The 14,920-nt window shown below is 37.4% G+C and overlaps 1 protein-coding gene across 2 annotated transcripts in view; it reads left to right on the plus strand.

Moving 5' to 3' along the window:
- The window catches only part of LOC103529368 (BMP/retinoic acid-inducible neural-specific protein 3), a 171,602-nt gene extending 157,295 nt beyond the window's left edge, over positions 1-14,307 (plus strand). For both annotated transcript variants that reach the window (XM_008494798.2, XM_030455307.1), the window contains one exon: positions 13,092-14,307. In XM_008494798.2, coding sequence (XP_008493020.2) covers positions 13,092-14,208 — 1,117 coding nt within the window. In that variant the 3' untranslated portion in view covers positions 14,209-14,307. The remainder of the gene's footprint in view (positions 1-13,091) is intronic.
- Positions 14,308-14,920: the final 613 nt, after the last annotated feature.

Here is a 14,920-nt window from a genome sequence, read left to right on the forward strand (position 1 = left end):
AGAACAAACCTGGTTACAGTTATGTGTAAGGTGTTCATAATTACCACTGTCTCTATATAAAAGGTTATTGTAATAAAAAATATTAACCCTGTATTTGAAAAGAATCATAAATGAAAAAGAAACAAATTAAAAAGTAGTCTGGAAGAAAATAAAAAATGCTTTCTAGCAGTACAAAGATGGTAATTTTCTGCAGAACATTATGAGAGGTAAGAAAAGATTGTTCTTTTTGGTCCAACACTGCAACAGCTAGGCTTCTGCAGAGAGCTCTTCCTTTTTGATTCACTTGTTCCTCACCTTAATCTCATTTTGTCTGAAGGCTCTGTTCCTAAACTGAAACTCCCTGACTCTAAGTCATGATTTGTGCAAAGGGCATGGGGATTATTTATTGAAGGCATCCTGGCAGAGTTCAGGCTGTCTTACTGCTTTCTGCCTTCCGTTCATGTGCCTGACTATACTTGACTTTCAGATTACCTGAAGGATAAGTAGTGTGATTTGAGGGTGTGAGATTACATTTTGGCATTCTAGTGTGTTGATGTTTTAGATGCTTAACAGCATTAGCTGAATACAAGTTGGCTGAAAAGAATCCTGTTTTTTTTTCATGGTGCATACTGTAAAAGACCAAAATATAAACTACTAAACATTTCAAAATTTAAAGAGTCTATAAAACAACCTCTTTGACAACCTTGCTCAACTTCAATAGGAAATTTTAAGTAATGTCAGTAGAAAGAATCAATCAAATTGCAGACCAGTATGTACCAAAAACAATAACCCACTTGGCAAGCAAACAAGGCTTTCTCCCACAGCAACTGACATGAATAACCCTTTCCTCCTCTCTTTAAAATAGTTTTCCTCAAATATCTTCTTCATGTAAAAGTTGGGAAATTGTTGTGATCCTCAGCCTGCAGGATATAGTAGAATACATTAGAAATGATGCTGCAGGTTTCAGGTTTTCTCACCTATCTCAATTAGTTGATCCTGAGAAATCTTATGGTCTTTTAACAGTATCCAAAAAATCCTTTATTTTTAGAGCTAAAGTAGAGAGATTTCATTTAAGAGTTCAAGTATCCATATGTGGACAGGTAGTCTATGTAGCAATTAATTAAACAGAGGTAAATCAAACTGATTAAGAAAATAATAAGAATTCAGATAATAGTTCTGTTTGACAGAATTATATTGCACTAAGGGGCACTGATTGTAAAACTCCTGCCAGACACAAAACTAATTTTCACCCCTTGTATTACATCCAGTTTTTCTTCCTGTGAGGGAGTGTTTGGCTGCTAAGAGTTAACTTCAAGCAAGCAGCATTGGAGCAGGGTCAATTTTTCTTTAGCTTTCTGGTAATGTCAATTCGAGCTGTAAGCAGCCTTGTGAAAAACACTGGATTATGTGTAGATTTGGGTTTCTCAGCCCATTTGCCAGCAGAGACTGATTGTGTGTTGCAGAAGCAATGTAATTACTCATCAAGGTGAGAGTGTTTGTGTTGGAGCCCTGCTTCCTTTCCCAGTGACAAGCCTGCTTGCCTTTGCTGTCAATCAAAAGCCCCACAAAATGGTAGCAGCTCGAGAGGAGAGAAAAGCCATTAATGCATTGAAAGTGCCCTAGCAAGCAGGCTGAAAAAGATTCCACCAAAATCCCTCTGCTCCTTTAATATAAATGCTAAGTCACCATATCCACCAAAATGCATGGAAAAGATACTTCCACAGCCTGGGAAGACCAATTGTACATTAAACAGAAGAAGTAATGGATGATACATTTGCCTGAGGACATTAGAGCTATTTTTTTGTGGCTATTTTTTCTTATTCAGTGATATTCAGAGTGCACAGCAGGAAATCCTCAGCAAGATGGAAGGAATATTAAAGATCCAGGCTTGTACTTCAAGTAGTGGCTCTGATGTTATCCACCTCCTGTTCTCATCATCCCCTCACTACATCTCTAAAACCTTTGTGAGCACATCATATATCCTATTTCTATTCCTTTAGTCTGTTTTGCACTTAAATTGGACACTTTTCAAGGAAAAGAGTCGAGGCAGACTGGCATTTTCCATCTCGACATTGTCTTCAGGCTTTTTCTGTTGTCACTTTTATTATAGATACAATAGAAAATAAAATAGCATTTGCAGGGAGTTGAGAAGAACGTATGGAATCCTTTTTTAAGAGATCCTGGTAGTGCTGTTATCCTAGTAACTATTTAAAAGCTGTCACCATGTGATTCTTCATGTTTCATGACCTGATATGCAGTCATAAAGTTTAACCATCCTTTCTAACCAGTTTCAAGTGCAAAGATACTGAACTATGGGAGTTGTTTTTTACAGAGTAAAAAACCCCATGAGCTATTTACTTTTCATACAGTCTTTACCTAGGTGCCAGGGTGAACACATATGACACCAAATACATCAAACAAAAGACAGCAAGTTGCTGTATGTGGCATTTCATTCTGTAGTCACTGAGAACAGCATTGCACAGAACTGCAGTTTGTGCATCAATCTCCCTTTGGGTAACTCTCCAGAAATAAGCAAGCTGCTTGCATTTCAATACAAAATTCATATCAGAAACCCCATTTAACAGAAGTACATCTTAACACCTAGTCATAAGATGGACACATGGTTTTTCCGGAGTTTGGAGTTGTGATCAGCAAGTTAAACAAATTAAGAAATGCTGAATCATTGGAGTGCATTGATTTTTAAAGTCAATCTTGTTCAGTTTGTCATAGATGGAGAACCTATTATTGTTTCTGTCCCCAGTAATAAAATTCAAATTTCTCATGTTACCATTCATTTCCATTTATTGGAATCATCACGATTCCCTAATGCATCATTTTTTTTTCTTCAGGTGAGGGCATCTATATCTTCCAGAGTGCCAGGGTATTAAGGAAGAGGAGGTTTATACACACACACAGAGATCCATAAAGCATACTAGAGACCTTGCTAATGACAGTTCCTAGAGTCTTTAGCATCCCACAGTGTTTATAATCAAAGAAATGAAAAATAATTCTGTTAATAATGCAAAATGTCTTTAAACATATACTGTCCTAGGCTCTGAAATGTTAAATGTCACTTGTCAGAAGCACATATGCATTACCATTTTATTTTTGCTTTCTACAAGAAATCTTGTCTACTATGCACTGTTGATTATTGTGAACTTCTACGAACTGTATGTGAAAGACAAGTTCATTTCCTGAAGATGAATTTAAAAGGGACCAAAACATTTGTAGGCTCCTTTTTGTGTTAATTTTTTTGTTTTGTTTTGTTTTAAAACCTATGCTCCCTAACATAAAAATTCCAAGGTACTAAGTAATCTGCCTGCACGGGGAGATATCCCTTTAGCATTAGGGTATAAAAAAAACAGCCACGCAATAACAAGGATATCAGCTCAACAGAATGAGAGTGACCATGTAGATAAATAGCATATCACAAGTAGTATGTTATTTCCTTGCAAGAGGACACCACCTCTTTAGAATATGATTCACCCACCACACACTCTTGGCAGTGGGGACATGATTTGCATCCAGTCCCATTGCTACCCTCCAGCATCTGTGATGTAATTTAATAGCTAACATGATGATGCAAAAATATACTATGGACAAAAAAAATTTCCCCAACCAATTTTTCTAAAGCAATTAAAATGTCCAAAAAAAAAAAAAAAAAAACAACAACAAAACAACCCCACAATAAAATTCTGAAATTCAATTGGATATCTGTGAGATTTCCTAAAGACAGAGGTTTTGGCAGAATCACAAAGTATTGTAGAGGAGTTAATGAACTCTAAAGCAACTTCAGTGGTGGTAAATACAGCAATTCCACGTTTTCATGTGGTTCTGCCAGAAAAAAATTCACAGGTGTTAGCCAGAGCTGTTATGTATCCTGGCTTCTGCCATCCAACCATCACCATTGGTTGTGGCTTCTGTGGTTTATTCAAACCAGAGAGAGCAAATAATATGGACAAGTGGGAAAAACAAACATTTCAACAAGCTGCAAGGACCATTATTCTGAATTGCCCGTGTAGATCTTGTTTCTCAGCACTCAGTGAGAAAATAGTTCTACAAGGTAAATTACTTCCTATTTCTCTAATTCTATACATTCCAGAAGAAATTTCCAGTTTCCTAAAGTAGGACTTTGGTTCCTCACCCTCGGTTATCTCTGAGATCAATGTGCAGAAAATTGTTCTTCTGTTGACTCGCCATCAGTTTTGCTCTCAACTTATACTTTGCATTTCAGGCTGTGGGTTTGTTTTTCAAATTAAGGAACACAGAAATGCCAGAGGAGATGCAATTACTTGATATTTGTATGCTTTACTACTATACTTCTAATTTATATTATATACATGCAACATTAAGTCTTTTAAGTGCTTTCTCTATGCATGACCATTACACAAGTGACATCTTTTCACAATAATTATAGATGATTAAGTAAAGTACATTATGGTTTTTTAAAACAGCATGATACAAGTTTCCTAAATAGTCTCTCATTTTCCTTCAGAAAATTAAGTATGTCCTTACAACTTCTTCAAGTATATCATGGAAGAAAACCAAACCTTTCCTCCTGTATTTTGTGCTTATATTAAAATTGTAAGGGTTTAGCTCAAAATTATGAAGTTATTTTTAGTTATTATAAAGTAAGATAATAAAATCTCACTGAGCTCAGAATTTTTAATTTTTTTTATATAATAAGTGAGGTATGAATACACAACTAAGTTTTGTATTCTTTAATTAAAGCCATCACTCTCTGCTGGAAGATTCTTGAACAATGGAAGAAAGTGACAGATCATTGCTGTTTCTATTACAGTAGCATCAAGAGACAACCAAATGTATAAACCAAATAGGTAAACAGTGGGGGAAAAAAATTATCAAGGGAAAAGAGCAAGCAACTTGCCCATAGTCAGGGTTATATGGAAAGATTATGAAGGAGCCAGGAATAGAATACCAATTTTCTCTACCTCCATAATTAAAACTAACAAATTTTGCAGGACCAGAAACAGATTTATATATATATATATATATATATTTCTTTAAATTTCAGGAATTTTTATCTCTGAATGAGGATACCTAATATAAGAATAAAGGTTCTGACACAAATAGGAAAATAGAAAATCATTATGGTCTTGTATGAGTTTCACAGATGTAATAATGAATTGGCCTTTCTGCTACTGGCTGTAGATGAGGCTATGATTTTATCTGTAGTAATAGGGTTTAATTCCAGAAAAATAAACCAATTGGTCGCCAATTATTCTGGCACAAAGTCTTTTTTCATGCCCAGATTTACCCCTCACCACCAGTAAAACTTAGGATGCTTCATTCACTGCAGGTTTTTTTCTTTCATTACTCTGGTTTCAACACTGTTCTTTTCAATTACCAATTACCCTTTCAGATGTTTTTTAATTATCCTACAAAAGATATGAAAGCTTCCAGCTAAGAAATTATCTCCAGTCTTTGGAACTTCCTATTTTAATCATGTTCTGAATAAAATCCTCCCAAGAACATGGATTCTGCTTCCTCCCATCCTAAGTACAACATTAAACTACGCAGCTACACGTAGCCATTTTTCAACAACTTCTGTGATTTGCTGCATTACATTTGAAGACATTTTGATCAAGTCTGGTTTTTTAAAATAATTTCAGAATTTTCACTGAAAATTAAAGCTGCTGGCACATTGTTATTCTTGCAAATACAGTTCATAGCTACATCTTAGACTATCTTTGAACTTGGGCATTTGGCCTTTGTCTCTTGACAGAAGAACCAGTTGGTCATAATAGAGCCCCTACTGCTCACTTCCTCCTCCAGATGAGGTATTCAAATTAGATTTATGTTAGCATATAGAAACAACCTGATCAAGTCTTGTCCTCTTAATTAAACTACAGTTGCTTCATAGCTATATGTATTTTAAGATCCAAAGGTCTAAATTAGCTACTTCTATACTTCCATCTTACATTTTTCAGTGAAAGATATTTTGATTAAAAAAACCCATCTATTTTTTTCTCTAAGCCAGACTGTTCCTTAATTTTTACACCTACCTTATGCTCAATTAAACACAGAGCAAAGAGCTTCAAGGGGCTGTTTCTCAAGCTGTATTAATATAAACATCTTTCAAAGCTAATAAATTCAGCTGGGGGGAGGAAACTAGGAATATTACAGGGAAACAATCAGAGCAGCACCTTTAGGAAGGGTGAAGGGAGTAGGAAACAGATGCAGAATGGCAGCACAAGGGCTGAAGGGTTTGCAAAGATTCTCTTAAAATGTAATTAAAAGCAGAACAAGGTATTTTGCTTTCATAAATCAACATATATTCAGTTTAGATTGTTAGCAATCCCAGAAACATGGTCCTACAAGCAACCTGCTGGTTCATCCTTTTCTTGTAGCATGGCCACCATAGATTTCTGTACCCACACACATCAATGTTAGAAGCAGCTTTAGTATATGTAAAAACTTCAAAAAAATGTAGTAACTAATTAACATTCTTTTTGTGCATTAGAATGGGATTATTAGCAGAAGCGTCCCTCTAGGCAGGGCCTTTTCCTTATATACATTTTGAAAAGTATCCTCTATTTAACAATATTCTTACCTTCTTTCCACCAGGGGCTGCATGGCCAGCTCGGTCCTTCAGATCAGCTTTAAAGTATCTGGCTCAAGTGGAGCCAGCTGTGAAATTGCAAGATTTAAACTCAGAACAGCTGCATTGCTCCTGTTTATCATCTTCTTGAGTCAGATTTGCAGCTGTCATTGAGGGTCTCACTGACATACCTGCAACCTGAGGCACAGTAAAATAACTTCAGACATGTTTGAGTGATGGTTAAAACACAGCTTTAATTTTATGAGGCTCAATAAACAAAAACATTCATTCTTCTAATCACTCACTGGCCGTCTGGTGACTGTACAGTTGGTAGTTTTACCCCAATTCCCAGAAGAAAAGTGCATTCACATAAAGACCATTATCAAAATTAGTAGCAATTAATGTTCTTGTTACAAATCACAGCACGGAAGCAAAGTACTTGGAGTCTTCTTTGTCCTTCCCAAGAGGTGATCCCACAAGATCAAGAGTAGGGCAGTTTAGAAATGCCTGTAAGTGCATTTGGTGTTGATGTTGCTGCCTTGCAGATTTATACTGAACACAGCCTCCAAAGGAGGAAAAAATAGGTAATGGGTATTTTACTGCCTATACACTTCTTGTTAAATTGTCTTCATTTTTTTTACTTAGCATCTGCCTCGCTGAGTACTCATCATCTGCTACTGAGCCATCTGATGTACAACAGATGTTAAGCACTTAGTGAGGCAGAGAAGGAGGTAAAAGTGTCATATCATGATTAAATACTTGCTGCAGCTATTATGTAGGGTGACCATACTGCTTTGTTCTTACATTTAATGGTACAGTGTATTGAACAAGATTAAGCATGTTTGGGATTAAACTTGCAACTGCTATTGTTCAAATAAATTAATTTGTTAAAAGAAAAGTTATTCCATGGCATGAAAAAAACACTGCAAAATATTTTAAGTACACTTCAGAATTAAGAATTAGAGAGCATTTCATAAAGAGGTAATGCAGTGCAACTTCATATAGAATTATTTCACCTATCAAAACACTTAAGATTTATATTTCTCATTAAGATGATTCTCAAAAACTTGGCTGATGCTCGCTGATACATTAACTTCCACCAGATTATTCTATTTTTCATTGTGCTCCTGTAAATATGAGATTGCATGGCAGACTTTCTTACTGTGCAAGCATTCCAGCTGAAAGCAGGGCTGTCAGCTGCTTAGTACATCCTAGGGAACAGAAGGTTCACCTACAAAGGAGTCTCATCATCCAGCAATAGCAGCCTGATCTTTTTTTAGTATAGTAGGAAAAGAGTTGAATGTAAGAAGGTGGAACTGATGCTGCTATTAAACCATAATTAGGTAACAATGTCTTTCTCAGTAAGTTTTAAACATTGAGAAAAAAATTGAGGAATATTCTCACATACAGCCAAGGATATTCATGCTGATGTGCATGATCAAACTAATTAAACTGGGATGGAGGGATGTGGTCATCCACACAAGAGACTCTTGGTAGCCAAAGATGAGACTGAAACTTCAGAATAGTAGAGAACCAGGTTAGGGGTCTTAACTAAAGGTTAGGAGTACATGATTTGTAAACAGCAGTTAGCAGTTTTTCCTAGTGACTTCTGACCTCACATATCAAATCAACTTTGAAAAATAATTAAGTCGTGGGAAAATACAATAGAGATCTAAGAGCTAATAAGTATTTTTTCTTTCTGGTATCAGGCTAAGGAGTCCCAGACACCATTTTGCATGTACCAAACATGGGTGAATATTTGCTCTCCTTGACCTGTTGGCCCTACTTATGCACTCGGTCTTCTTTGCTACAAGACAATAGTCCTAGCTCATGTTCAGCTGTTCAGCTTCATGTCTGCTAGGAGCTCAGGTACTTTCATGCAAAGCTGTTTTCTAGAGGTCATCACCCAGCCTGAACTGTTCTATTCCAGGTATGAGGCTTTGCATCTCTTTGCTTTAGCAGAGATCTTGTTAGATGAGAACAAGGCAAAGGAGACACTGAATGCACTCATCATTCTGTTGCCAGGTCTCTTTTCTCCTTCAGCAACAGACCTCTCTTGTCCTTGGTCTCACCCTTGCTCAAAACATACATTTAGAAGACATTCTAGTTGTCATTCACATTGCTGGTTTGTTTCAATACAGGCTGAGTTTTGAAAAGTCATTTAATCACTGCATGTCCAGGCACTACTTCAGAAGTCCTCCCAAGTAACCATTCCCAACTTTCAGCCTCTTGGTATGTGAGCTCAGACAAGAGTTTCCCATGGATTCACCTTAGTCTATTGCTGTTCTTGCTCAACTTTCTGCACATCCAAATGAACTGCTATGCTATAAGGACAGCACTCTTGAAGAAGAACTTAATAATGTGGGCTCTTTTACCTTTAAGGGTGGCCTCACCTGCTGCCCTTTTTCTACTATTTCTTTGAGCAAGATAGTCAAGGTGTCATCCATTATTTTCCATTAAACTCTATCCTTCCCATCCCCAAAGAGGATCCAGTGTCTCTGAAAGCCTCAGCCCTGCCTCTCTGATTGCAGCAGCTGTTGAGTCAGGTGTTGACCTGCAGGAGACATCTGCTTCTAACCAAGTCTTTCCCCTTGACTGCAGAGACCAGGATTTTACATGGTCTTTCATTTCTAAGGGAAAAATAAGCTTTCAGTATGACACTCCAGTGTGAATTCATCTAATTAAGGATGAGTGGCTTAAATAAAGTAGGTATTGCTGACATTTTATATACTTTTACTTAATTTACTCAATTTCCTTGAGTGAAAGCAATAAATTCTAAGGAGTAACAGCAATCCTTATGAACACTTTTTTTTTAGAAAAAGCACTCAAGTAAGGAAGTTGATTTTATTTTTAAAAAAAACAATTTTTGTAAATTGCTCAAAGACAAAAAAAAAGTTTAAGCACTACTTATCAAAGTCTCACTGCTTTAAAATGAGGTAAAAACCCAAAACATGGATTTATTGGTTAGTATTAGAAGTTTATTGTTTTGAACTTCATAAGAGAAATACTAACTTAAAAACTGATAATTAAGTTTTAGAAAGAAAACTCACTTAATTGTGTAGCTATGTATTTGCATGCAAACTTTGAAGCTGCTTCTTGTATCCCTTAGCCAAAGGAGAAGCAAGGTACTCATTAAAAATAAAAAGAACAAAAAAAGTGACATTAAAGATTTTGCTTCTCATAATAAGGGAAACAGTTGATTAGATTGTTAATAAGGAAAATAAAATGTCTCAAAAACTATGGAGCTGGAGTTGTGAGTAACCCAACCAAATCAACCCTTGCCAGTAAATTAATTTTGCTGATTTATATAGGGTTATTCCAACAATAGAAAAGTCTCCTTTTCCAACAGTGCCATCTTCCTCACTGTGTCTTCCTCTTTCCATCACCTTTGTGGACTAAGAGAATTCCTTCCCTGCTATTCCAGTCCCCTTTATCAATCTGTATCAAGGCCACATGCTGCCTTTCTTTCAATGCCTGGTGCACCCTGCATTCCAGATGTTTATTCCATTTAACTGCTGAGGTGTAGCCAAGGGAAGAGTATTCCTCTTTTCCCCAAAACTCTTCTATATGACAAAATGAATGCACAGAACATTCTTCAACTTATTTCAGTGTGAAATATTAGACAGAATAATAATTTTTTAATGCAATGTATAAAATTGCATGTAATCCTCTGTAATCCTATTCAGTAGATCTCAGAGGCAGGATAGATGAAACATAACAGGGATCAACTTCAAGATGCAAATTATCTCCCTTACCTTATGTGGTGGGTTAACCCAGGCTGGTTGCCAGACCCCCACCCACCCAGCTGCTCTCTGAAGCACCCTCTTTGTTTGGAGGAGACAAGGAAATAAGATTAAAAAAAAATCTTTTAGGTCTAGATAAGAACAGCTGCCTGTAACCACCTGGAACTTTCTTGTACCAGCTGTGTCTGGGATGGGGCAGCCCCTGGACTCTGCTCACAGAGGGCACTCCTGTGCCTGTCCCCTCCCCTCAAAACCTTACCAGTGACACCTTAATAAAGCAATGTTAAAAAAATTCACCCATTAAAATTTATCAGAAAAATACATAAAATTAAGGGACATAGCTGGTGTGTAGTGTAAAGCTACCTCTGCCTGAGGGCCAAACCAGGAAAAATGCTTAACTCTCAACCTACACAAAAATTTCTTGTCCATACTAGCACTATGCCAAATCCAGGCTACTAATGTCTGCTAAAAAAAAATGTAGACTCGTTGCTGTCTCTGGCTTTGGAGCTCAGGCACAGTTAGCTTTCTTCTGACCATAATGTATGATGCAAACATATCCTGAGATGCTACAAACTATGCAAGGCATGGTTGATGCTTTGTGTGAGTGAGCCAAACAGATTTAGTCTCTATGGCTGACACCCTGTGATGCACCCAAAATCTTTACAGCAAGTCTGCAAGTGGTTATCCTCTACTGAGATAAATTCAAACCCACAGCTGTTAGTTCAGAGTTGGTCTATGCAAAATGAGGTTTTTGGAAATGTACTACTAATATATAACAAAGCTTTTCAGAGATGTGGGCTTCTGATTGCAGGAAAAATGGAAGAGGATGCCAAAATTTACATTTACAAATCTGATCAATATCAGCTGTTGAACACACTTAACCTTGATACAGGAGTCGTGTGGTACCAAAAGATTGGAGATTAAAAATCAAATTACATATTCCTGAAATCTGCCCAGTTACATTTCCAAGGTAACAAATCAAAATAAGGTAACAACTTTATGAAGGCCATTGTAAAGCAATGGCATAAACCAAAGATCTACAGTAAAAACTCCAGACTTTTATATCTTATATCCAGCAGCTTTTTGACCTCAGCATCAGTTCTTAAATAAGCACAGAGAACCATAAAGAGTAAAGAAAAAAGCTGTAACGAGAGACCTTTGAAAGGTTATTTTCAATCCTTTGGCCAAGGATCTTCTCTGTTTTTATTGCTGTGATGCATCACAGGGCTGGTAGCAGTAAGAGAGAGACCATGTGAGACATAGCCTGCCTCCAAAGTTCATCCCATAATGGGAAAGTAGGGCATCACACACCTGAACTGCAGTTCCTGTGAGCTGCCAGGGCAAGCTCAGAAGGTATAGAGTGTTGTGAAAACAACCCAGACAAAGTACACAAGAACTTCCCATTCCACCCAGAAGAGCAATAGCTTTAATGTACTGCTCAGCTGTGGAGTAACATTTATATTGCAACACTGACCTTGCTTGCAGAATGGACATTATGATTTTTAATCAAGAAATGAAGGAATAAACTTGCCAAAATATTTTCCTATAATGCTGACTTTCAAATAAGCACAAAGAAGAATGTTGTTTAGGTATTTGTGCCATGGTTCTTACTATATTTAGTTGTACTTTTAGGAAAAAATTATATGACTGTATTAAAAAAAAAACAAAACAATGCAAAAAACCCCAAGATTCCCACCTTCAACCTAAGAAAGGGAAAGGAAAACCAAACCAAACCATGAAGCAAAGTCACCAGAGTATACAATAATGTAATTTTACAGCTTTTTATTCTCATGTTTCTAAAGAATCAGATTTAAGATGCCATGGGTATTTTGGTTTAGCATTCTATAGTAGAAGAAAAACCCAAACCAACCAACCAAACAAAAAATTATTTCTGAACTGCTCAGTGCTTGCAACAAATTCAGATGTGACTTTAAACTGTGCATTGCTTGGATTAATAGCAACTGAAAAATAAAAAGAAAGAACATAATTTTTCTCCTGGCTATTTCCATGTGACTTTTTTGGTCCCACTGTCTTTATTCTAGGGACTGTGCTTCATCAGCCTAAACTGTTTGGTTTAGTATCTGTTTCCCCCAGTGTGATGAAGGACTTTGTTGCTTCTAGTGAAACCAAAATGAGATGACAAAAAGAACATTAAATTGATCTTTTAATTTTATCTCCAAAGAAGATTAAAAAGTAAACACATGTTCATGCATGGTTTCTTGTACAGATACTGTGGTGCTGGAAGTCATCTGAAGAATTAAGACTAAATCTATTTTAGTGAGGCACATTTGCTAGCACAGAAAAGCATTTTGGTTCACTGTCTATAAATCAAAGGAGCTCCAGCTAGCACCAAGAAACCTTGCAAGCTTACAAAGATCTGCACAATGAAATAGAGAGATGGTACACTCATACACACTTAGATACATACAAAGCACCTCCCTGATCAAGTAGTATGAGGAAAAATAACCCCAGCTGAATCAGATTTCAAGATGATAATCTAAAGACAATTACAGAATGGCTCTTTTTGACATTTCCTTTGACAAAGATACATAGAGAGCAAATGCGTGAACCAAATACTCCTCTTGTGCCTGGGAGTTCATAAGTGATTTTTCATGTGTGATTTCTCACTGCTAGAAGACAATTTATACCTGTATTTATGTGACAGTAGATGCTGTCATCTGGCTTTAGCACATAAATAAGCTACTAAAACCAGCTTTATTTTTCTCTTTCCGATAAAAAGCAACACGGTTGTATTTATTGTGTGCGGGTCTCCCTTTGTGTTAAAATAACTTCTTTTAACATTGCAGATCTTCCAACTACTGGCTCAACCGCATCCAGTCCTTTCTCTACTGCAATGAAAACGGCCTGCTGGGAAGCTTTTCTGAAGAGACTCACACATGCACCTGCCCTAATGACCAGGTTGCCTGCCACGCGTTCCTCCCCTGCACGGTTGGAGATGGCTCTGCGTGCTTGAGCTGCGCGCCCGACAATCGCACCCGCTGCGGGAGCTGCAATGCTGGCTACATGCTGAGCCAAGGGCTTTGCAAGCCTGAAGTGGCAGAATCAACTGAGCACTACATTGGGTTCGAGACCGACCTGCAGGACCTGGAAATGAAGTATTTATTGCAGAAGACAGACCGGAGAATCGAGGTCCACGCCATTTTCATCAGTAATGACATGCGCCTCAACAGCTGGTTTGACCCTTCCTGGCGCAAACGGATGCTCCTTACACTTAAGAGTAACAAGTACAAGTCTAGCCTGGTCCATATGATACTGGGCCTCTCTCTCCAAATTTGCCTAACGAAAAACAGCACCTTGGAGCCTGTTCTTGCTGTTTACGTCAACCCTTTTGGGGGCAGCCACTCTGAGAGCTGGTTTATGCCTGTGAATGAAAACAATTTCCCAGACTGGGAGAGGACTAAACTGGACTTACCCCTTCAGTGTTATAACTGGACGCTGACTCTGGGCAACAAGTGGAAGACATTTTTTGAAACTGTACACATCTATTTGAGGAGTCGAATAAAGTCAAACGGTCCAAACGGCAACGAGAGCATCTACTACGAACCCCTGGAATTTATTGATCCCTCAAGAAATCTGGGCTACATGAAAATCAATAACATCCAAGTGTTTGGCTACAGCATGCACTTTGACCCAGAAGCAATTCGGGACTTGATTTTGCAGCTGGACTACCCCTATACTCAGGGATCACAGGACTCAGCACTTTTGCAGTTGTTAGAGATACGGGATCGTGTAAATAAACTCTCTCCTCCCGGTCAGCGTCGTCTCGACCTCTTCTCTTGCTTGCTCCGTCATAGACTCAAACTGTCTACCAGTGAAGTGGTGAGGATTCAATCTGCTTTGCAGGCCTTTAATGCCAAATTGCCAAACACAGTGGATTATGACACAACCAAATTATGTAGTTAACCATAAATGTGAAGCACAACACAAAACCTTGAAGGAGTTTTTACAGTGCTTTTGTGGAACAGTTTATGTTTGGAAGAGTAAATTTAAATTGTCTTTTCAATATCTGTCTTATATCAGTCAATACTGTTGGATGGCAATTTACATACATGAACTTGCTGACAATGAATATATTATACCTGCAGTTTTGGTTTCTGAATGAAATAAATACTGACACCAGTCTAGAAGACATTCTACTTTTTACAATAAATTTCATTTGTAATTTTATATGTTCCGTGGCAATGCTTTTGTGCATTACATCCTCTAGAGGGAACATAGAAGGATACCAATAAAATTTTGTAGCTGAACAGTTAATAAAAAAGAAATGTTGTGGAATTCTTTTTTCTTACACAAAAGTAGTAACATTGATACACTTTTGTGTGCCTTGGACACAGGAGGTCTAGGTGAAGAGAAGACAGTGACTCAAGATTTTAACAAAAACTGTAGAAAAGTAAAAGCCATACAATCTTTTACTCTTAGGATGTGGGCCTAAATGTTCATGCTGAGCTGAAGTGGCAACTGCTTACTTTACTTGCTATACCTGAGACTTTCCTAAGGTGTGGCCTTTTCAAGGTGCTTAACATGACATACAGGCTCCCTGAGTGGTAATACTGAGCATTTTAGGATGGACTGGAGGTTAGGATTGTGTGACACACGGAATGAAATGTTGCATTAG

This window comes from Calypte anna, chromosome 8, assembly GCF_003957555.1.
Source record: "Calypte anna isolate BGI_N300 chromosome 8, bCalAnn1_v1.p, whole genome shotgun sequence".
NCBI lineage: Eukaryota > Metazoa > Chordata > Aves > Apodiformes > Trochilidae > Calypte > Calypte anna.